Below are 22,387 nucleotides of genomic sequence, written 5' to 3'. Positions count from 1 at the left end.
CTGAACATTAGGAAAAAATTTTTCATGGAAAGGCTCATTGGGCACTGGAACAGGGAGGGGGTTGAGTCCCCTTCCCTGGAGGGGCTTAAGGGACGGATGGACGAGGCGCTGAGGGACGTGGGTTAGCGTTTGATGGCAATGGTTAGACTCAATGATCCTGTGGGTCTTTTCCAACCTGGTGATTCCATGATTCCTCACACACCCTCTTATTTGTATCATTTTTGAGGCGCTCCCCTCAGCTCGCCGGACAATCCAAACCACCCCGTTTGGAAACCCCATTCGAGGTGCCTTTTTTTTTTCAGGGCGGCACCACCAGCCCAGCAGTCTCAGAAACACACGTTGGCTCTGAGGAACCTAGAAGGGGGAAGAGGGGGAAGCCCCGAGGCGTCTGAGGGCTGTGCGGGAGCCGCTGGCGCGCGGGCCCGGCGGCCATTTTGAGAGGACAATGCCCGCCGCGCGCGCGGGCGGGAAGGCGCGGGGGGGGGGTGTCGCGCGCACGGTGTCGCGCGCACGCCCCGCCCCGCGCGTTATGTAACGGCTGGAGCGCGCGCGCGCGCGCGCCCCCCCTCCCCCCCCCGCGTGGGCTCCGCCCCCCCCCCGCTCCCCGCCGCAAGCGGCGGGGAGCGGGGGGGGGGGGGCGGAGCCCGCGCGGGGGGGGGGGAGGGGGGGTTGCGGGCGCGCGCACGCACGGCCCCAGGCGCGTCCCCGCGGCTCTGCGTGCGCGCTCCCCGGCCCCCCCGCCTTCCCCTCGCTCCTCGCCGCTCGCGCCGCCGCCGCCGCCGCGCTCGGCCCTGTCCGCCCCCTCCTTTTTGTGAGGCGCCCGCTCCCCGCCGACTCGCCATGGCCGACGAGAAGCCCAAGGTGAGGCCGCGCGTGTTCCCCCCCCCCCCCCCCCTCTTCTTCGTCTAACCCCCCCCCGCCATTTTCTGCGCGGGCTCGGGCGGGCGGGGAGCCCCGGGGAGGCCGCCCGCGCCCGGAGAGGCCCGGCCCCGCGGCGGCGCCGCTGCCTTCCTCGCCCTCCTCCTCCTCCTCCTCCCCACACTCCTCCTCCTTCTGCGGGGCAGCGCGGGGAATCGCTCCTCCGGCCGCGGGGAGGGCGATCGCTCGGTGTTGTGCCGCCTCTCCCGGCCGCGGGGAAGGCGGAAAGGGGGTTGGGGGGGGGGCTCGCCGCCCGCCTCGTGCCGCCCCCGGGCCTCGACGCGGTGAAACGGGGGCGGCCGCGTGGCTCCCCGGGGACACAAAGGTGCGAACGGGGCCCGGGACCCCGCTCGGAGCCCGCTGGAAGGGTTTTTTTTTCTGAAGGAGAAAGCTCCGCTCGGATCTGGGCGCCTTCCCCAGCGCGGCCTTCTTAAAGTGTGTGGAAGTTTGCTTCAGAGGTGCCGCAGCTGATCGGAGAAAGTTTGAGGTTTAGTAAGAGACTGGCGGGTGGATGAGGCCGCGGTTGTAATAACGTAAATTACTTCATTCCTTGATTGGGAATCGCAGCGCGTTACTATTAGCGTGCCCTTTAGAGAAAGAACTTAAAATTCATTGTAAAACAGCTGGCCTAGTAACTCCTCACTGCTACGTGCGTGTTACCCGGTCTCAAAAAATATAGCTAATATTTGGTTTTTTTTCTTTTGTGTGGCTTTTTACTTTATTTTCAAATTCAAAGTACTGACCTTTATTTCCTAATTCAAAGTTTGAAGTTGGGAAACGGCTGTAATATCTTTATTACCACCTTTTTAATGACCTGTTGCACTTTGGTAAAATGCTGGCTTCTCGTTAAATGCCTTTTTAAAAAGTGTTGTGTTTTTTTTTTTTTTCTCTTTTATTTCCTCAACAGGAAGGAGTGAAGACTGAAAACAATGACCACATTAATCTGAAGGTGGCAGGGCAAGATGGGTCTGTGGTGCAGTTTAAGATTAAGAGGCACACACCACTTAGCAAACTAATGAAAGCCTATTGCGAACGACAGGTAGGGTTCGGGGACGGGCCTCGGGAGAGGCGGGGCTGGGGGAGAGCGGGCTCCGCAGGGACAGAGGAGGTCTCAAACCTTCGAAACGTGCGAAGTGATAAAGGCTTAACAGAAACTAATTGTGCTGGGGAACGCGCGTTGTTCCTAGGATCTGTGATGGAGCCGAGCGGCAGGAAACGAGTGAAATAAAGCTCTGTTGTTATCTTTGTGAAATCCCCACTGTAGGTGTGGGCTTTTGGGAGGCAACTCTTACTCTGCTGCTCAGAAATACCAGGGTGGAAAAGGGAACCTGCAGCGTGGGCTCAGGACAGGGAGGAGAGTAATAATGGGGGGTATTTTTATAACTCTGAGTAACTTCTTAGTCTGGTCCGAGACTTCTGGTTTATCCTCTTAGTATTGTATCAATATGTGGGTATCAGTCAGTATTTCAGAGTTTAAAAATGTTTTGTCCAGCTTGGGAAGCAGCTTGTGCATTTAATGATGAGCTTTATTTTTTTTTTTTTCCTCATGGCCTGGTTGTCAAGTTAATCCTCTGAAGGACAAAAAAAATGTATTTTGCTGGTGTAGTGGGAGCTGCAGCTGGGCTGCGGGCTGCTACTGGCAGTTGTAAACGTACCTGTATGAGTGTGGTGCCTTCAGCACTCCCCTCTGAAGTTTTTGATGAGGAACATTTTGTCTCTGCTCTCCATAATTTTTTAATGACTGCCTGCCTTTAAAAAGTTCCATCTCTACAAAAACTTTTGGAATTGGAGAAGGGTTTTTTTAAAACACAACTATTCAGTGATACCATCGAATACAATAAAATTAGTATGAAATATTGAGGTAACTTTCACCACCGAGGAAAACAAACTCTTAATTTTCATACAGACTAGTGTAATGTTTCTGGTTTCGCCCTTGCTACACAAATAAAGACTAGGAAAATCATCTCTTGCTGAACATATGGATATGTTCTGTATGAGTGTTCTGGGGAGGAATGAGTGAGTGTTGAAGCTGTGAGCTCCCTTCTCCTGCCTCTGTCACACTCACATTGTCAAACTTGCGTTGCAGCATGCAAATCACAAATTTCCCAATGTGAAGTGCAGTTATTGCTCTTTTGGGGAGTTTGAGGTCTGGTCAATTGTCTGTAAAGTTCTGGGAAGGATGATTTTGGAAGGATCGTTTGTTCTTCAGTTACTTGGAAAAAAACCCACTCAAAATTAAGATTCTAAAACCTTCCACTTCAGTTTCTACGCTGCTTAAAATAAAGAACAAAGCAAGCAACAGCAAAAGCACAGGTGGGAGTTGGAGGAGAAAACATAATAAATCTTGAGAATGGGAAACCTTTTTCTGATTATGGTTTTAAGCTGGTAGGCATCCAAAGGATGTTTCTGTGGAGATGGACTTGTCTTTAAGTTTTATTTCTTTGATGCTTCCTTCTCAAACCATGTGTAACAATGTTTGTACCACATGTCTCAAGAAGTCAGGTTTTGTTTGTCTTCCTAGCTTTAAAATCTTTAAGCTGTGGACATTCAGTTTAATTTTGGGAAGGTGGAAGCTGCATATAGGAGAGAATTCAGCAGCCTTGATGAGTGAAAATCGTGTATTGCCTGTACAGACCTAAAATGGAAGTAACTAAACCTTGAATGCCGTGTTCAGAAGATCAAGATTGTTTGATTATTGCAAGTAGGGGAAAAAATCATCCACGGAACACATGGATGTGGATGTTGGTCTCACCACGGCGCAGGTTTTCAGTGTGTTCTCAGACAGCATTTATTCAGCTCAGAAAGTTGTCAGGAACCTGCAAAAACCCAACGCTCTTGGAACGGGAGATGTGTATTTTAAGAAACAGAGTGTCGGAGAGAGCAGCTCAAACCAAATGTTGCTGTGCAGCGATTGCTGCTGCCATAAGGCTCAGCCACACAATTTCCTTCAGACAATGCTCTAAGCAAGCACCACACAGCCTTTGTTGCGCCGCAGATGGCGTTTTGGTAGGAATTACCAAGTGGTACCAAAAACTTTGCTCATGTTCCTTATTAGAATATTTTTCCTGACAAATAGCTTCTCAGAAGTCATTGCTAGGTTAATTTGGTACGTTAGCTCTGCTCTTGCATGGCTGAGGGAAGGCTGCTTCTCCAGTTCTGAGGTGCCAAGGGGGCAGCCAAGGCAGCACCATGCATTCCAGTGGATTTATCTCAAATCCAACCAGGCTGCTTGTGTTTGAGATGCTGTAGAGCGGATTGAACTGGGAGAGAAGCAGCTGCTGAGGTCCTTGGTTCTAGCTGCGCTCATCCTCGTGCAGAGCGCGGCGTGCGTGTGGATGGGAGGCGTGTGTTCGTGGAAGGGGCTGTTGCTGTCCAGGTAGCTTCTCCAATCTGGGGGCTCAAGCGAGGCCAGCAAAGGGACTGTTGTGGTGGACGAGTGCCGGTTTGAAACAGAGTAGCTTCTGGAAGTGAAAGTTTCCTGTGTTTTTTGAGAGTTCCAACTGTGTGTGGAGAAACCTCGATACATTCATTTCATGTTGGTACGAATTCATCGTCAGAGTGGCCATTGCCTGCTCCTCACTGTTGCAAGGACAGAGGTGGGGGTTGCATTTCTGGGAAACACATTGGAGTGGCTTTGCTGTTGGGAAGATTGAAAAGGAGCATTGAGTGTTACTGCTTGTCGCATGTTACCCAAAGAGGCTCACCTAATTTTTAAGTGAATTATTGGTACTATTCCAGAGCACCGTAAGAATCCTGGCCTTTGGGATGGGCGGTGTATGGAAGCGGCTCTGATAACTCGCAGTCGGTGGGGGCACTGTTGCTTCTCTCGGGTCGCTGGACGCAGCACAATTGTTAACAGGAGCCAGAGTGCGAGGGCTTGAAGTGCAGTGCCTTGGAATCAATGCAGGAGGCGAGAGTGAGAGCTGCGTCCTGCCTCATGAATGGTGGCTTTGGGAGAAAGCTCACCAGTGCTTTCACACCAGACTCAACTTCCCTTTGCGTTCCTTCTCTTTGTCCAGGGGTTGTCAATGAGGCAAATCAGATTCCGGTTTGATGGGCAGCCAATTAATGAAACAGACACACCTGCACAGGTAAGCGGCAGAGGCTGGGCTAAAGGGCTGCGTTTCAAACGCGCTGCAGGAGTCGATGCTTCCGTCTCGTACAAAATACCTCTGTGATTGTGTGGATGAGTGGTAGAACGTGAACTTTTCTTACCATTATTTTGGTTTAACTAGTTTAGAATTGTTAGAAATGGAATCTCAGACTTGCTTAGTGTTTTGAATAACAAGTCTGGATCACTGTGGTGATAAAATGGGGTGTAGCGTAAAGAGATGGGTCTGTAAAACTGTCACTTTGTTGAGTCGTGGCTCTGAGGTGCAATTGGTAAGTTAAAAATTGAGTTTTTCCTGATGCAGTGGCTTTATTTTTTTTATTAAAGCTTGCAGGATGTTATCAGAGATCCTGTTTGCAAACTTGCGTTTGTAATACAGAAGTAATTTTCTGGTTTTTTGTAATGTGAAGCTCTGTTTGAGCAGCATAAAATGACTGAATGCGATTTGGGTTGTCCATTTGTAACTGGTTTAAGCGAAAGCCATTCTATGAGCCGAAGGGTTCACTGTGGCTCGAGCTGCACCGCTCCACATTGCTGTGTTTAATCAGCCTTCCCATGTGCTGCAGTTCTGGATGTGTTTCAGAGGCATTTGTTACAAAATAAGGGACCTTTTTTTTATTATTGTAGGAAGTTTATGCTAGGTCTGTATTTTCTAAGCCGTTGCTTCAAAGAATGTGCCTTGTATGGTCACAATCTATGCAACTTTTTGACTTGGAATACTGACAGTTGAGCCAACAGGGTGCTTTTCTCTCATCAGTGAGTTATACTGAAGTTATACCAGGGCTCATTGCAGGACGACAGCTATCACGGCATTTGTTTTCCCATGTAGTTTGTTTTTCTTTGCTTTTGCGTTTGGTGAGGTAGGTTAGTGCACAAAGTGGTGGTGGAGGGGAGTGGGGCTGGTCTGCTTGAGAAAGTAAACGTGAAGACAGGAGATGTAAGAACAACCCTGCCTACAGTGGTACCTGAGAAGAGCTGAACGCCTTTTTTCTCTCTCCTGCTGCAGTTGGAAATGGAGGATGAAGATACAATTGATGTGTTCCAGCAGCAAACAGGAGGAGTTTACTGAAACAGACACACACACAAAAAAGAACCTGCTACTTTCTTCTCCAGAACTGTGCTACCACAGGCAACACACTCACAGTTAGACAAACGAGACTTGGTTCAGCCACATCCTGACTACTGCAGCATAGTTTTCTCTCTTCTCTCTCTGATTTTTCCTATTCCTTCTATTGTACATAAAGTAACTGGTGTATGTGCACAGACATAATGCATATTTTTTTTAACTAAATGGCCAATGGTATGTTTTGATCAACATTTAATGGAGATGGGGTGGGAAAACAAACTGGTTCTGTGAAAATGCCCCTCTCTCCGTTAGTGGCATGCTCCTTCTACTTTTATCTTTATATTCCAGTAAGTTATTTTGCTCTCACTGTTAAAAACAAAAATCTTGCATACCTTGTTTGATTGGATAATTTCAATGTTTTTCTTTTATCATTGTAAAACCAAGGACAATTTTATAACTTTTTTGTACGTAGCTGTTACATGTAGAGCAATCTCTGTCTAAGTAGGGGTAAATTACTCTAAAAAACAAATGTTCCTAGATAGTTTTCCCTTCAAGTAAAGCGTCTTGTTGTTTAAATAAACTTCTTGTTTAAAATAACCAGTTTTCTCTTTCTTTTTTTTCTGTGGTGTAACAGTACTCAGCACTTCATGCTTCTCAATTCTTGGCTTCCAACCTGGTAAGTAAGTGTGATCCTCGCTTACAGTCAGGATCGTTGGAACCGAAAGGCTTCCTTGGGACCTTGGTAGGTCAGCGGAGGAACTGGAAACGAAAGGCAGTTTTGTCTTGGAGTTTGTTTTTTTTTGTATGTGTATGTGTTCTGCCAGGCCAAAAGTGTTCCATGAGGCAAACTGCCGGGCTGCTCCCTCAAGGCTTTGAGTTGAGTTCTTTCTGTCAGGTCTTCAACATAAACATGGATGTTGTTAGAACAGCTTATTGCAAACTCTATTTGAATGCTCTTTGATGTGAACGTTAAAGAGGGCAAATACTGTTGTTAACCAGTTTGCCATGGTGTGACAAGGGAGACACTTGGAAGTGTAAAGCAAAAATAAACAACGGAGCTCTGGTTGTGGGTTTATTTAGCTCTGGCGATGGGGATTCCAGGTGCTGGTTTCCTGCTGCAGTGTTCCTGCTGGAAAGGGAATGGGCCTGAAGGAGGGAGCCGGTGACAGCGATGTTTAATGCGAGTCTCTCCCACAGGGCAGCTGTTCTGACTTTCCTCATGAGGACGTTCAGCAGTGGTGATGAAACCTGTGAGTGTTCAGGGGAGATTACTTACCTGGCTGCTCAGCAGCTCCTTGGTTCTCTGGTCTCCTGGGAATGATCTCATGTTCTGTAGTGTTTGTGATATGTTTTTGCCCTTTCAGTTGTGAACTTGCTGGCAGAGCTGACTCTGTTGGTAGTTCTTGTCGCGGTTGATTCCAGAAGGGATTACTGCATGCGAGGGCTGTGCGGGCTGGAGCCGGGCGGGCTTTGCTCTGCGTTCAGCTGGTGGACAATGATTGATTGAGTTCTGTTGTGGATTTAACACTTCTGATGTTACAGTAATTGCATCTACCGGGGACAGAAGAAACGTAGCGTGTGTTTCTGTAGTGGCTTTTGACTCTGTAGCTGGGGAATATGATCTGTGTGCCATTGTCTGAGTTCTAGGGAATCCTGCTGAGCAGATCTCTCACTCTGTATCTTGCAGACTCTCTACTATATTGTGAGATTGGAATTCCCTCTAGCAAACACACATTTTCATATCCAAACCTACAAAGGCCTAGAAAAAGCAAGGGGAGAGGGGGAATCTATATCAGCATGTGTGGCTGGTGGGACATGGAGTGCATTGCTCTGCTTTGGAGAGCTTGCGGTTCCACCGCGCGAGGCCGCTGGTAACAGAGTTCTCTCAGCTTAGTGTCATGCCAAGGCTGTTCCTCGGGGAACGCTGCCTTTATCTGGTTTGGCCAAAAAAGATGTTTGGACTTGCTTTACTTTCTGAAGAATGGGTGAGGTCTCCCTAAGCACAGCTTTTTTTCAGCCCCAGACTCCCTGTTGGCTCTTGCCCGCTGTTCTCTCTTTCCTGAGGTGATGTTGGTGTGGTGACAGGTACAGAGCTTTCAAAAAACAAGCTCTTAACTTCCTGAGCCAGTAGCGTGGGGCTTCATCTGTTGTGAGCCAGTTCTCATACCCTAATGTTCCACTGCTAAAGTGAGGTCACTTCATGTGAATTTGGATTAGCTTACCAAAATTCTCCTGGGCAGAAACGGAAACCCTAGGCTTGTGCCTTGGAATTGATGTGGCAGCCCTGGAAATGCTCTGTACTTTGGCATCATTTGGAATTCTCTCTGGTCTTTAGCAAAAGACTGTTAAAAATGGCGAGACGTCGATCACCTGAAGTCTGTTTCTCACATCTTGTAAGAGATGAGGCTTGGAGAGAATTCCAGCTGATGCTGAAGTGAGGAGCACTTGCTGGTTTTGGGGGAACCCTCTAACGCCTGAAAATCAGCGCCTGGGTGGGGAGATCCGCCATTTGGTAGGGCTGGGAGGATCAGTGTCGGTGGCCTGCGATGCTGCTTCAGAAGGGCTTTGAGAGCGCGAGGCCCTCTGAAACGGAATACACTGAACTGCCAGGAGTGTAGGAAATGCTCTGAGGGGTGATGGGAGAGACGCTCTTGTACGGGCATATGGAGGAGTTTTCAACAGAAAAAAACATGTGTTTTAGTGCTGAGGTGATTGCTGCTGTCAGATAATCGCGCTGGCCCAACAGACACGGCCTCCGCAAAGGTTATGGTCAAAGCCAGGTTATTTTCTGGCAAGAACAGTCCTTCCTAGAGCCTCTGCTCCCTTACTTCTGGGTCAGATGATGTAACAGGAGTGCTGTCCTTGGGTTCTAGCTCTTTTGTGACTGTTGCTGCAAAATTAATGAAGGAGAGTAATGTGACAGGCTCAAAGAAATTACACTTTCGGTGCTTTAGTCAGAAAGAACTGAATTCCTAAGGAATAGCAATTTGTTTTCAAAGCTAAAAATGAAAAACTAGATGTTTTCTTGACCATCATCTATTAAATTGGAAGTGAACAATAAACTGAAGGATTGTTATTAGAATTTTAGCTTGTGGCCGCTTTTCCATACAGTTGTGTCACTGGTGCGATGGACTGCTGTGGGGTAATAATAGAGACTCCAAAAGCGTTTAAATAGCTTGAATGATTCTTACATTACATTACCCCAGTAATCTAATACACTTAATTCTCTGGATTATTGAGGTTTGTTCATTCTGGCTGTTAACCGGTTGCCAAACTGAATGTGTGCTGATGGTGAATAACGTAATCCTCTAATTTATCTTGCTTTTTCGTACTCAGTGTCGGCACGCGTTGGTAGTGCAGCCTTTCTCCCTGGTGGTTAGGGGTGTGAGGGGAAAGAGGAGATGAAAGACTGGATTTTGATCCCCGTTTAACTGTTTTTGGTTGGCCTTCAAGGTGCTTAATTGGAGATTTGCTGGTTTCTTCTCTAGCAGCATGGGACTCGTGGTCTCAGTCCTACACGGAGATGCTGGGAGGCCCAGCTGTGTTTATGAAATGGTTTGAGTCCCTGTGAGGGCAAGGGTTTTCCTCTCCTCTGAAGAACTACAGCTCATGCGGGTGGGATGGCATTGGGCTGGTGGGGCTGTGGGAGCGGTGGCTCCCTCTCAGCAGAGATCCTGGCAGCGCTGAGGCTCCGGTGGGGCTGTAGAAAGGCAGAAGTGTGCAGGTTGGCGAGGAGCTGCAGCGGGAACAGGGACAATGGGAAGAGTGGAACCCTTGGTGATGACTCTTGTGCTGGTTTTAGTGGCTTGGATCCGCCTCTCAGCATCTGGCCCCTAGGTCTCATTACAGCACAGCTGGTGGATCACTCGATTAAGAAAACCTCACAGTTTGGGCGACCTCGGACGAGACAAAGGTGGAATGAAAGGAGGTCTTTGAGGGTTCTGTCAGGATGCTGATTTCCAGTGATGCTTGTCTGTTCTTCCGCTGAGGAGGACACTGTCAGACTTGGTAAGACTGGGTGACTGGACAAGAACAGTGTGAGCTGCCCGCCCTGTTCAGAGCTGCATCTCTGCAGCTTCGCGAGGAGTCTGGATGTGGTGATTGGAGCCTCTTTCCTAGATGGTAACTCGCGGGGGCAGACTTCAGTGGAAGATGTGGCGAGGCACCAAAGCAGCTCGTGCAGCTCTTGCAGCTCACGGCGCCTGCTCGGTCGGACAGGCGGGTGAGTCTGTGGGATACTGGTCTTCTGAACTTCCACCATGCATTGCTTCAGCTGCAAGTCCAGTTGTAGCAAGGGTTATTTATTGGCTGATGCTTGCTTTTTACCTTCAGCTGTGAATGGAGGAAAGAAGAGAAGACAAGACAATCAAAACATCCTTTTTTGTACTATGTGCTTGGAATAAAAGCAAGTGCTTTGTGGCTGCCATAAATAGCAGAGGCCGGCGTGAAGAACCCTTGGTCCTGGGAGGATGGCCAGGCTGAGGCTTACTCTCAAACCAATGGTATCTCTCCTTGCCTAACCCTTGCATTTCTGGACTGTTCAGACTTCCAGATGCTTTTTGCATTCGTTGCTGGAGGAATTCCAACGACAGGTGGAATTGTTTGGTGTCTGAGGTTTCCAAACAGCTGCTGAGGATCATTCTGGTCAAATGTCATCATCCTAGGAGGGATCATAAGCCCAGTTTCTATAGTCCCCTTTGTAAACCCCTTGATCTTGTTATAGGTAAATAATCAGCAAAGCAGCTTTTATTCGGGGCATCCTGTAGCCAGCGCTGAGATCAGCGCGGTCCCTTGGAAATGCGGAAGGTGTAGAATTTAAAAGCTGCATGTTAAAACTAGCTTTGGCAGAGGGAACGGGTTTTTCTTCATCTTAACTCTGACAGCTGCATGTGTCTCAGGGGTACAAATTTAAGAGTCAAATCCTGTGGGTTTGAATGAAAAGCATTCAGATGACAGAATACTTTTGAAGGTTCCCGAGAGAGCGGATGCTCACCTGTATGCGAGTAGGTGTCATTTGCCTTCTTAATGCCCAAGCCTAAGGGATAATAGAATTAAAACAACTGTGTCATGTTACTTAAAAATCTCCCTTTAATCTACCTCTTGAAAGATGTGATGCAACAGAGAATTCCCCGGGGACCTGAATAGTGACCGGGGGGAAATTTTTACACAATATTTTTTTAGGAGATCCTAGATGAGAGAAAATAAAATAACCGTGGTCCTGTTTGTGAAGTGTTAGAAGTTCAGCTCTTCCCGGAGTTGTGTTACTGTTAAGACTGGTGATAATTCAGACACTTGAACTCAAGTGGTGGAGCAGCACAAAAAAGGCTGTGTTTTCCCGACTGAAAAATAAATATTTTCTAAGGAAAAGCGTTTTGAGGGATTAAAAAAGGCTGTTCTTAGCGCAGACTGGGAGGGATGGATGGAATAGATGTGTGGAGTTTCTTCCCCCTTCTGTCTCATTTAGGCAAGTAGAATTAAAACTCCATTTGAAGAGCGGTCCAGTAGACCGCTCCTCGAATCCTGGGCTCAGTTCTGGGCCCCTCACCACAAGAAGGATGTTGAGGCTCTGGAGCAAGTCCAGAGAAGAGCAACAAAGCTGGGGAAGGGGCTGGAGGACAAGTCTGAGGGCCCTGGGGGTGTATAGCCTGGAGAAGAGGAGGCTGAGGGGAGACCTCATTGCTCTCTCCAACTCCCTGAAAGGAGGTTGTGGAGAGGAGGGAGCTGGGCTCTTCTCCCGAGGGACAGGGGACAGGACGAGAGGGAATGGCCTCAAGCTCCACCAGGGGAGGTTTAGGCTGAACGGTCTATGGAGCCACTTTTGTCTGGGCTCGCTCACGGCTGAGCCAATGGCGGCTCGATCGGCAGCGCCCTCAGCCAAAGGCGCGCGGCGGGCGGGGCGCTCAGCCAATGGGCGCGCGGCGGGCGGGGCCCCGCCCGCCGCGCGCCCATTGGCTGAGCGCCCCGCCCGCCGCGCGCCCATTGGCTGCCGGCGCTGTCAATCACAGAGAGAGTCGCCAGCGGGGGCGGGGCTAAGGGTAGAGCGGCGTCAGCGCGGGCCAATGGGCGTCGGGGCCGGGGTTTGAACCCGCCAATGAGGAGCCTCGGTGGGCGGGGCTTAGGGCGGGTATATAAGGCGCGGCCGGGGCGGGCGCGGCCGCAGGTGGTCCCGGTAGCGGCAGTGGCGGCGGGTGCCGCTCCCCGGAGCCCGTTGTCTTTTCCCCTCGCGCCTCATCCGCCATGACCACCACCACCACCTTCTCGGGCATGGACCCCAGCGGCAGGAACAGCTCCAGGTGCGGCAAGGGCAGGGGGGGCAGCCGGTGCCCGCCGCGGGGAGTCGCGGCGCTGCGAACAAAGAGGGGAGGCGGCCTCGGGGGGGGCCCGAGCCCCGGCCCCGCCCTGGGTGCGGCCCGGGATCCATTGTCTGCGCCCCTCGGGGTGGGGGGAGACCCCTTCCCGGGAGCCGCGGGGCGGGGGGAGGCTGCGGGCTGGGAACAAAGGCGGCTCGGCAGGTAGGGATCGTGCGGGAGCTGCCTCGGACGCGACCCTGTCGGGTTTGCAGGCTGTCGTGCCTTTTCCTGGAAGGGTTTGGCCTGACAAAGCAGATGATTCCTGTTGGCGCTTAGCTTGGAGTCGTACAATTGCTTGGTTGGAAAATCCCTTTGTGATCAAATCCAGCCGTGCCTCTCCGCTACTGAACCGCCCCCGAGCGCCTCTTCCACCTGTCTCTGAACCCCTCCAGGGGTGGGGACTCCACCACCTCCCTGGCCAGAGCCTGGTCCCCAAAAGGGTGCATTTCAAAACAAAGGAAAAAAAAAAAAAGCCTCTATGCTTTTTTACAGGAGCTATTTTTCTGTGTCCTGGAGCTGTGTGTGAGTTTCCAGTCTGGATTGCTGGGTATCGGGTGCAATTTAAGAGCAGTGCATCGCTTGCAGTGTTAAATGTGGCTTTGATGAAGCACGTTACGACATCTCGGGGCTGGGAGGCTTCTCCTGCAATCTCAGCTTCTCCCTGAGGTTGGCAGGGAGGGATTATTCTCTTTAACAGTTTGAGCGATGGCTTTTTCTCTTCAATTGGCTCTTCTGTTAATTGCATTAAGTCTGTCAGTGGAAACTGCTGTTAAGAGACTGCTGGTTTCACTACTCTGGTAAAATAAAAGTGATCCAAGATGTGGGAATAACCCTTCCTTGGAACAGGCTGTTCTTCAAATCAGTAAGTGCAACAGATGTGACTCAGATAATAAACCTGCTATATGGGGCATTTGCTCTGGAGAAGGGCATGACGGAGTGATTCAGGACCATGGTACCATAGCCCTCAGTTCGGAAAGGAGACAAAGCAAGGCATAAAAACGTTTGTGGATTTTTAAAACGCATTCTGCAATTGGCTGGGATCCTCCTGTTAGCAGCTGGGCATTGCTAATGAGATATTGGGAGAAGAATTTTGTAAGGAGATGTAGTTTGCTAGTTGAGTAACGCTGAAGACCTGTGCCAACCGCCTTTGTGAGGTCTGAAGAAATCTGGATGCTGATGGTGATGATGTGAAATCAGGCATGTTTTTCGTGTTGGATTCCTGTTTTGATGCATTAACAAACTGTGCACTCTTTCTGTTGCAAAGTTCAAACTATTAAACCGTTTGAAGAGAAGAGGAAGCGTGTGCTTTTCCAAGCTCACTCTGGTCTTACTGGGGTGAGCTGGATGTCTTGAAAGCCCAGCTCTGCTGGAGCACTCGCATCTCCAGGGATCATGACAGTTCTCATGTGACCTTTTATTCTGGCTTTTCTCTGTCTCTTCAGTAAACACAGCAACAGGGAAAGTATCTCATGACAGAGAAAATGAGATATGAAAAAAAAATTACATTTCAGTTCTTTTATTGCTGTTAATTTTGGTTAATCTGTGAAGGCTGGAAGGCAAACCGTGATACAGCTCACAAAGTACTGTGCAGGCTTCTTCTGTCTGTCGTAATGGGAGATGGTTAGGTTTGGGTTATAGAACTGGAGCTTCATACATGTGTTTCTCCTGATAACAGTCTAACTTAAAACGGTTTAACTGCACCTCTTAAGTCTCATCTGGTGGCGCGCTGTGGGCTCAAGGGTTTTTTCAATGGAACAAATCAAGGCTGCAGCTTCCAGTTATCAGCGAGGCAACCAGTGCTCCAGCTCGTGCCAAGCTTTAGTCCTTGCGGTGCTGCCAGTTTGAAAACTCCTGTTACCCTCCGTGGGGTGCTCTTCAAACAGCTGGAACTGCATGTGCCTATGTACTTCTTTTGTTGGCTTAGACTGGTCACAGCAGCTCCTGTTGACAGCAAGTCAAGGACACAAGCAGGGTGCAGGGGTATTTTATTGTTGTAACTATTGCTGAAGAAAGAAGCTGTGGGGATTGGGTGCCTGGCAAGGGCCTCGCCTCTACAGCTCGCACTGCGCTGGAGGCGCAGCAGTTGGTGTCCTTTGGTAAAAGCCAATGTGTGATGCAGTCATCTTGTGTCGTGTCTGTTTGGAGAGAGCTTAGCCCCTGTGAGTGCCTGTTACAAGGGCCAGCAACGATCTCTGGGCTTAGTGGTCTCGTTTCAGGTGTTGGAGCACATCTTAGTCTGGTATGTGTGAGGCTGTAAAGCTGACTCTCTCTCCAGAGTGCTGCGTCCTCCGGGCGGGGGGTCCAACTTCTCCTTGGGTTTTGATGAGCCAACAGAACAGCCTGTGCGAAGGAACAAGATGGCATCCAGCATCTTTGGCACTCCTGAGGAAAACCCACCTTCCTGGGCTAAACCGTCAGGTAAGGACCCAGCGCTTTGTTCCCAGGTCTGCAGGTGTGCATTGATTCATTTCTTCTGTCAGCCTGCAGCTGCTGGTGGTTCAGGGTAGAACCTAAAACTTGCTTCCCACTGGGTAATTTAGGGCTGTAATGATGTTTGCTTGCATGGGAGTTTTTTATTTCTCATTTTGAGTTATTTCCAGAAGGCTTTTATGCAAGTCTTGGACATAGCTGTTGTAAGCTGTTGTAAGGGAATTGTATTTTGTATGCAATTTCTCCAAGTTAATCAGTCAGAGTAAGGCAAACTCGTGTCTGAGTGTTTGGAGCAGCACTGATTGGCCTTGATTAATCAGGGGAAGCTTAGCTCTGTGTTGTGCTCACAGCTGGGATTAAGCTTCCCTATCCTCAGAGCTCTTGCAGTACCGATGGCCTCGGGACCCTGGCTTCCATCTGTGCAAGCAACGCCCTCGGCTGCAGGAGTGATTTGTGAGACACTATCTGAAGCACCAGGGCATCTTAGAAAAAGTCAAGCTTTAATTTAAAAAATGAACAAAAATCCCTAACAAAACCCAAACCGCTGACTATTTGTGATCTGCTTTCCCAGTAAGTGTATCTTGCAACCTGATTAGAAACAATCTCTGCTTGTAGGGGCTAAGCCAGGTGAAATCAGAGAAGACTCTGAATCCTCTGGACCACAAAGGAGCAGCTCAACTGAAGCAAACTATGGAGACTCTGTAGATCCCAAGGTCAGTACGTTAACTACCAGAAGCCTGATAAGGAGACAATTTGTGCTCTGTGTGCGATGGCTTTATCACCCATTTTCACACGGCTGGGAGCGTTGTAGGATTTTGAGCTGTTCTTTTCCTGAAGGTTTTCTTTTCCACACAATAGTCTTGCAGATTGCTGACGAGAGCTGGATTTTTCCAAGAGGCCCACACTTTCTACAGCTCTTAACTCCTCTCCTGGATGAGACAGTAATGAAGCAGTGTGAAATCCAGCTTCAGCCACATGTGCAGCTGTGTGCTTCAACAGACTTTACAAACAGTACTTGCCTACAATAAACTATGGGTCTGTTGGCTGACAAAGCTCTTTGTTTCACATCCCGACCCCTCAGTAGCTCAAATGCCTGTTTTACGTCTTTACTGTCTTTAAGACATGTAACTTCTTGTGTAAATTGTCTACTTGGTAGCAACAGGGAGGGTGGTCTCTAGTGTTGATGTGGGTTCTGCCAGGTGCATGATTTCATTTAATGGGAAGACCAGGATGAACAGTAATAATTCCTCTGAATTTAGAGAAAAGGGGACCTTGGGTAGACTACGCTCACAGAAACAAATCCAACGGATGTGTGGGGGAGAAACCTTGCGCTTTAAAGGTCTCCAGCTTTAGGCTTTCTGGAAAGGCCTAGGTATGTAAAGGGTTGATCTCCAGTGTTGCAGCAGGTGCCTTTTGCCTCATGGGTTATGAACAGCAAGTTTTATTTTGGTAATTGACATAAATAATCACTTTAACCGATTTTGTTATTAATGGGTGCTTTGAGCCACAAAACTGTTGTTTGTTGCAGAAAAGTCTTGTTCCAATGTAGAAAATGTAAATGAGATAAATTTTATAGCTGCTGCTGCAGAAAACAAAAATAAACCGTTAAGTCTAATTCTGTTTTCTACTTAATTGTATTAAATATTGTGGTACTTGACTTGCAAGCAGTTTATTCCAATGTGGAATGCTTTAATTTTATGCAGTAGTTTCAGCTCCAAACAGCAGAAGCTGGAGCTAATGCACTGTGCCCCCACCTGAGACTGAAGGCGATGTATTGTGAGTTTCTGTGCATTTACATCCTGAGGACTGCCGTTTCGCTGTGTAATTAACAATGTCAAATCTAGGAAACTTGGGAAAACCTCATGCCTTGGCTGCTCCTGAAAGTCTTCCTGTGTCTTTGTGTCAAGTTGCAGCCTGTGAACAGATTCAGTAAGAAGAAGGTTTAGTTGTTTATGTAGTGAAGGAAACTTTTATCACTAAAGATTTGCAAGTGGAGTGAATTATCCTGTACAGAACAAACACCGTTGGCCTTGCTAACAGATAAACATTTGGTGTGGGAAGGAAGAACAGGACACTGAACTATTGCTCATTGCTTCCAATGTAACTTTCTTGCTTGGCAGGAAAATAATAAAATGTTCTTGCCCACCCGCCTCCTTCCCAGTGTGGGAATAACACATGCCACGTGTTTGGGGCCATCAGGATTGCTTCTGTAGTGCTTGTCTGTTTAAACTTGTAAAAGGACACTGGGTGAGTTTACCCAACAGCTGGTGAAATGAAATGAGTCGCTCTGTGAGAACTGGTGCTTACAAATCCCTGATGTTAATCTGCAGACCCCACGCGCTGCTCCGGTATCTGTCCCTAAGAGCTCGCTGCGGGTCTGAAGGGCTTCCCTGGCTCCACTGCCCAGGAAGGGCTGGTGGACAGAGCAGCGTGCGACCACTGTGCTCATAGCATGGAGTGTCGAGTGCCCTCGATGGAGGGGGATTGCACTGTGCTGTGTGGGACATAACGTGTTTCTCTCTCTCTTCCAGGGAGGAGATGTTGGTGGTGAAGCTTCTGGTGAGTAATTCCTTCAGACTCTTGCAGTAACAGCCCTTTGCAGTCAGGTACTTTGAAATAAGGAGGATGTAGGGTGTATAAATGATCAGGTATGAGGAGAGTTTGATCCATCGAGTCAGTAAAGTGACCTCACTACTTCAGAGGATGTGGAATGAAATGGGAGAGTGCCTGCAATCATCATGTTAACAAGGAGAACAGTCCCGTTTGTTTATTTTGCCAGCAGCAGTTGGTGTCAGGGTTTAAGCCCTAGAAGTAAGTTGGATCCCATGTCACAGAGAGTTCAGTGACTGACAGTAGCTGATAACTGAAGAGTACAGTCAGCCTAGTGGGTGTTAGTTTAGCTATTTACTCCTTCCTGTTGTCTTCTCACACAGCAAACACTACATGCACAGAAATAATCAGCTCCAGCTCCTGCATCTCAAGGTGTTGGCATTAATGAGCTGTTGGGTTCCTGTCCCTTTTAAATGCTGGCTCTTGCCAAGGCAGTGTGTGTGCATACTGCCCTTTTCAAACGGGCATTTCCCCTAGCAGCATGGGTTCACCTCAAAGTGGTTTTTCTCGCTGTGAGGCTGGAAATCTCTCCTTTGTAGGATTTGCCATAAGAACAGCCAACTTCCTGATGGGAGGTGCTGACCTGTACTTCCTAAGTGCGACTTTCAACACCCAGGAGCTGGGGGAGAACACAAAGCCATTAGCAGCTCCTGTCCTGAAAAGACTTCTGCTGGGAGGGCTGAAGTTTCCCACGATGGTTTTAACCACCTCTGCAGTGGTAGCTATACCCAAAATAATCCTTGCTGCTCTAGGAGTCCAACATTACTGTGGCTAATCAAACCGTAAAGGCTTCTTTTCTTGTTTCTTTCCCATGTCTGTCTGATCTTAATTAGCACTGCAGGCATTCAGAGTTGATGCCTCGAGGAGGCGGCTGTGGTTTGATACCAGCAGTAACCTGATCTGAGGGCTCTGCAGCTTCTCTGGTATTTGTTTAACCCAGCTCCCCGTGGGGTCGGGTGGGAGCCTGTGAGCAGCCCTGAGGAGGTGGAGACAGGGTGGAAGGAAGCCAAAGCAGGGCTGATGGAAACTTTCAGCACGAGCTGGTATTCCTGGCTCTTGGAACCAAGTCCCTCCCTGGTATCACATTTGCTGGCTTTCGGTTTGTTTCTGGTAGTGGCAGTGAAGGAAGTTCCTGTCTGGTACCAAGTAAGTGTATGTGGGAGGTGATTTTAAAAAAGAAGCATTACTGGAAAGTAACGAGGTTTGTTTCCTGCTGTGGCCGTGATGAAAAATTAAGTTTGTGAAGATGAAATAAAAAGACCAGGCAAATGTTTGGATGTTAGACTTGCACTGCTGGTGTTCGGGAAGGAGCGTGCAGTGCGGGGTGGCAGACAGAGGCGGTGAACATCCCACCCCTCACCCTGTGATCTCGTACTTGATGTGGGGAGCTGTGTCTGGGATTTGAGAGGGGCCAGGTGCATACCCCTCCAGGTAAAAATTGTCTGCTTACGAGTTCACAGCGTAACTGGATTCTTTGGATTTCCATCATTAAAAAAATGTTTGTTCTGAATTTGGAAATGACTTTCTGTATGTAACGAATTATAAACGTCAGGTAGGTGTCAGGTGTTTATTAATCACTTCTGTTAAGGGGAAGAGAACGTGTTCCTCTTGCTGCCACATTCTTGCTTCCTGTTTAGAAGCTGTAGTTCCTTTCTGTGCATCGCAGTTTCCAGTGGTTCGCAGCACAAAGCTGTTTCAGAGATTTTACTCTTTCAGATAAGGGAAAGCCTTTAATATTTGCTCTGGTCCTGTTGCATTTACCACTTCAGTTCTTAGATGGACTTGGATCGTGAGTGTAATCCTTGAAACGGAGGAATCGGAAGGTTGTAGCAGAGGCAAACAAGGAGCAGAGGGAGGTGATGAGAAAGGTAGGGAGGTGTGCAGCTGCCTTGTGAGGAGAGACTGTAGTGGCTGTGACTGCAGCTGGAGAGAAGGCTTGGGGAGAGGGAATACGGCCAATTTCTGCTACATCAGGAAGGTGGTGATGAGGGCGAATGTGCAGCTATTTACTGAATCCTCCAGAGCAAGAACTGGCAGTTGTTAGATGAGGCTCAGTCTGCACAGGGCTCGCAGCACGCTCTGCTCCACTCTTCCCACCAGGCATCGGGGGCTGCTTGATGCCAGTTTGGGCCTTTGGCTCATAACTGGTGGCATTTATCCGTAAAGGCATGAGGTGCTGATGTGTGTGCTGTACTCCTGAACTGTTGATAAAGCAGGTACCTGGCTAATTTGCTGCAGTATCTAAAGTGCTTCCTGTGAAGAATTCCTCCTGTGTCCTGTCTCCACTTGTGGTTATCCAGAAGTGTTTAAAATAGATGGAACTATCGTGCTTTCTGGGGAATGTACGATCGGAGCCTACCCATGCATGTGTTCCCCTGTCTGTTCTGTGTGAAGCCTCAGAAGTGTGTGTCAGATAACTCTTCCCTCTCCTTATGAAATTGGGAATGGGGGTTGGAATCTGAGCTCTCACTTACAAGTCCTGGTGCTCCTGTATTTGGGTTCCAGCACCAGCTCACATGCGAGCTATTGCTGTCACACACAGATGAATAGGGACAAAACTTAAGTTGCTTTTCATTAAAAAAATGTAATTGCTGGGGTCCTCTGCCTGTGACTGGGGTAGACTGTGGCCCTTGATGTGGACAGTGAATCGCAAGGCTTCAGAGTTGATCTGAAAAACACTTCAGAGGGCCGGGGCCCATCCTGACGGCTGTTACAGCAGCGCTGAGTGGGTCTGTAAGCCCAGAGGAAGCTCAGAGGAGCTGATCTGTCTAAGCCGGCAAAGCGCCTGGCTGTCACCATCCACATCACACACTTTAAAAGCTTCTTTTCTTCTAGAAAACACTGAGGCTGACGTAGAAGCTGCCCCAGGTCAGAATGAAGAAAAGTCCCTGCCTGCTGCACCCGTTCCCAGCCCAGTAGCACCAGCACCTGCACCGTCCAGGAGAAATCCACCCGGTGGCAAGTCCAGCCTAGTCCTTGGTTAATCCTTTCCCTTCCTGACTGTTTTGAACTTGTGTCTGTTTCTTTTCCCCATGCTTGTGAACTGCACAACTTGAGCCTGACTGTACATCTCCAATTTCTTTCGTTGCAAAGAAGCACTTTATGTACTCCATCTTTTTTTGAGATCAAGGGTTTTTTCCACTTCTGTCCTGTGTTTCCCCCAGATCTGCTGGAAGTGACATGAGTGTTTTCTAGTGATAGGCACGGGAAAGCTTTACGAAGCGTAGTAATGTAAATCAGAGGGGTGTAGATCGGTTCTAAGTGTGCTTAGAGGGCTTTTGTACTCACAATTTGTAGAACCCCTTAGCTTTACTAGGGTCTAGAATCCTGGTTAGCTGGGCCAGCACACGGTCAGCGAGAGCAGTCCCTTCCTCCACGTGTGGGATTTGGGTGTCTGAAAGGTTTCATCGACTGCATGTGGTAAATGCCTTGAGCCCTGCTGTGCCATATCAATCCAAGTGGTTAGTGTACACCGCGCTGCCTTTAAAACACATACAATCTTGATCCTGGAATGCTCCGAAGCAGGGTACGTGCCAAATCGAGGGCTGATGATCACAGCTGCCAGCCTGGTGCTGGGAAGGGATTTATTCAGACTTTGTTCTGTCAAGGTGGAGGGGATCACAGAGAGAAATCTGAAATACAGGGCATTTTTTTTACAACTGACTCAATGCTGTGCATGATCATGCTGGTGCTTGACCATGAGGAGAAAATCTCATCCTTCAAAGTGTGTGTTGTAATTTCACAAAGCTGGACTGTTGCTTAAAAGTAAATAATATAGAAATTTTGAAGCAGTGTGTTCCTGTGTGGGTTTTATTTCGTGAGTTTGGTTTTTGACTTTGTTCTCAGTTCTCGGGTCTTCACCAACTCACCCTGCTGCAGCGGAGGAGAGTTCTTACACCTGGCTTGAGGGCGCCGTCCTGGGCCATCGTCCCCTGGAGAAAGACTTCCCTTTGCTCTTACCTTCTAGAGCAGAAAGTGTGGAACATGGTTTGATGTAGATAATCCATTTTATCCAAACTGTGTTTTTCTCTTGGGAACACAGAGGAAATGAAAGTTTATGCTCCTCACAAACCCCCCCAGCCCTGCTGAGGGAGGGCTGGAGGGCAGCCCAAGCCGCGGGGTTCCCTGCCCGAGGAGCCGACGCAGCAGGTTTGGGCAGAGCTGGTGCGTCTGCGGGAACGGGGTTGTGCCTTTCACCCTCCTCCCGGAAAAGCTGGTGCTAAAAATACCCTGGCTTCCCTGATAAGTTTGGGAGCAGCTCCGGCCTTATGTGCTTGGCCTTGAAGGGGGTTTGCTGTAACACGCTGCTCCTCTGCTGCACCTGGGGACGGCGGAATGTGTGCCCCCACCTACCTGTTTCCTGGGCCTTGGAGGAGGAAAATAATCAAATTGTACTTCCTTTGCAAGCCCCACAACCAGAGGAACGGATTAATGCTGCTGTGTGGCTCCTGAGACTTTGGCCCAGTGAGCCTGCCTTTTCCTCTGCCCTGCTGAGACCCCACCTGGAGCCCCGTGTCCAGTTGTGGAGTCCTCTGCACAGAAAGGACACGGAGCTGTGGGAGTGAGGGCAGAGGATGATCCGAGGGCTGGAGAACCTCCTGTATGAGGACAGGGGGAGACCTTAAAGCAGCTGCTGGTGCTGACAGGGGCTCCAGGAAAGCTGGGGAGGGGCTCTTGATCAAGGGAGGGCAGGGACATGACAAGGGGGAACAGTTTTCAGCTGCAAGAGGGGAAGATGAGATCTTAAGAAGAAAAGCTGCAGTGAGGCCAAACACTTTCCTATTTTATGTATTTGGGCGCCCTGGCTTTTGGGTTGCCTTTTGCATTGTTGACCCAAAATAAAGGGAGACCAAGATGGTTTTGGCTTCTGGCCACTGGGAGTAAGAGTGGGTAAAAATCAGG

At 48.9% G+C, this 22,387-nt stretch overlaps 2 protein-coding genes across 2 annotated transcripts; both read left to right on the top strand.

Moving 5' to 3' along the window:
- Positions 1-694: 694 nt before the first annotated feature.
- Positions 695-6,692, top strand: SUMO2 (small ubiquitin like modifier 2). The gene is made up of 4 exons (XM_069872506.1): positions 695-861; positions 1,826-1,957; positions 4,938-5,009; positions 6,036-6,692. Exons 1-4 carry the CDS (start codon positions 841-843, stop codon positions 6,096-6,098), a joined length of 288 nt encoding a protein of 95 aa, XP_069728607.1. The 5' UTR covers positions 695-840; the 3' UTR covers positions 6,099-6,692.
- Positions 6,693-12,258: 5,566 nt separating this feature from the next.
- On the top strand, positions 12,259-21,279 carry JPT1 (Jupiter microtubule associated homolog 1). Its single transcript, XM_069872501.1, has 5 exons — positions 12,259-12,388; positions 14,721-14,863; positions 15,491-15,588; positions 17,407-17,434; positions 20,321-21,279. The coding sequence occupies exons 1-5, from the start codon at positions 12,333-12,335 to the stop codon at positions 20,467-20,469; spliced, it is 474 nt and encodes a 157-aa protein (XP_069728602.1). The 5' UTR covers positions 12,259-12,332; the 3' UTR covers positions 20,470-21,279.
- Positions 21,280-22,387: the final 1,108 nt, after the last annotated feature.

This window comes from Phaenicophaeus curvirostris, chromosome 19, assembly GCF_032191515.1.
Source record: "Phaenicophaeus curvirostris isolate KB17595 chromosome 19, BPBGC_Pcur_1.0, whole genome shotgun sequence".
NCBI lineage: Eukaryota > Metazoa > Chordata > Aves > Cuculiformes > Cuculidae > Phaenicophaeus > Phaenicophaeus curvirostris.
Note: the sequence above shows the minus strand (reverse complement) of the source record. Positions and strands in the feature narration are given on the sequence as shown.

Bases quoted from the DNA above. Each gene is read 5' to 3' on its own strand.
- JPT1 (XM_069872501.1), top strand. From the start codon at position 12,333: ATGACCACCACCACCACCTTCTCGGGCATGGACCCCAGCGGCAGGAAC. The intron at 12,389-14,720 runs GTGCGGCAAGGG...CTCTCTCTCCAG, and splicing joins AGCGGCAGGAACAGCTCCAG to AGTGCTGCGTCCTCCGGGCG. The intron at 15,589-17,406 runs GTCAGTACGTTA...TCTCTCTTCCAG, and splicing joins GAGACTCTGTAGATCCCAAG to GGAGGAGATGTTGGTGGTGA.
- SUMO2 (XM_069872506.1), top strand. From the start codon at position 841: ATGGCCGACGAGAAGCCCAAG. The intron at 1,958-4,937 runs GTAGGGTTCGGG...CTCTTTGTCCAG, and splicing joins AAGCCTATTGCGAACGACAG to GGGTTGTCAATGAGGCAAAT. The intron at 5,010-6,035 runs GTAAGCGGCAGA...CTCCTGCTGCAG, and splicing joins AAACAGACACACCTGCACAG to TTGGAAATGGAGGATGAAGA.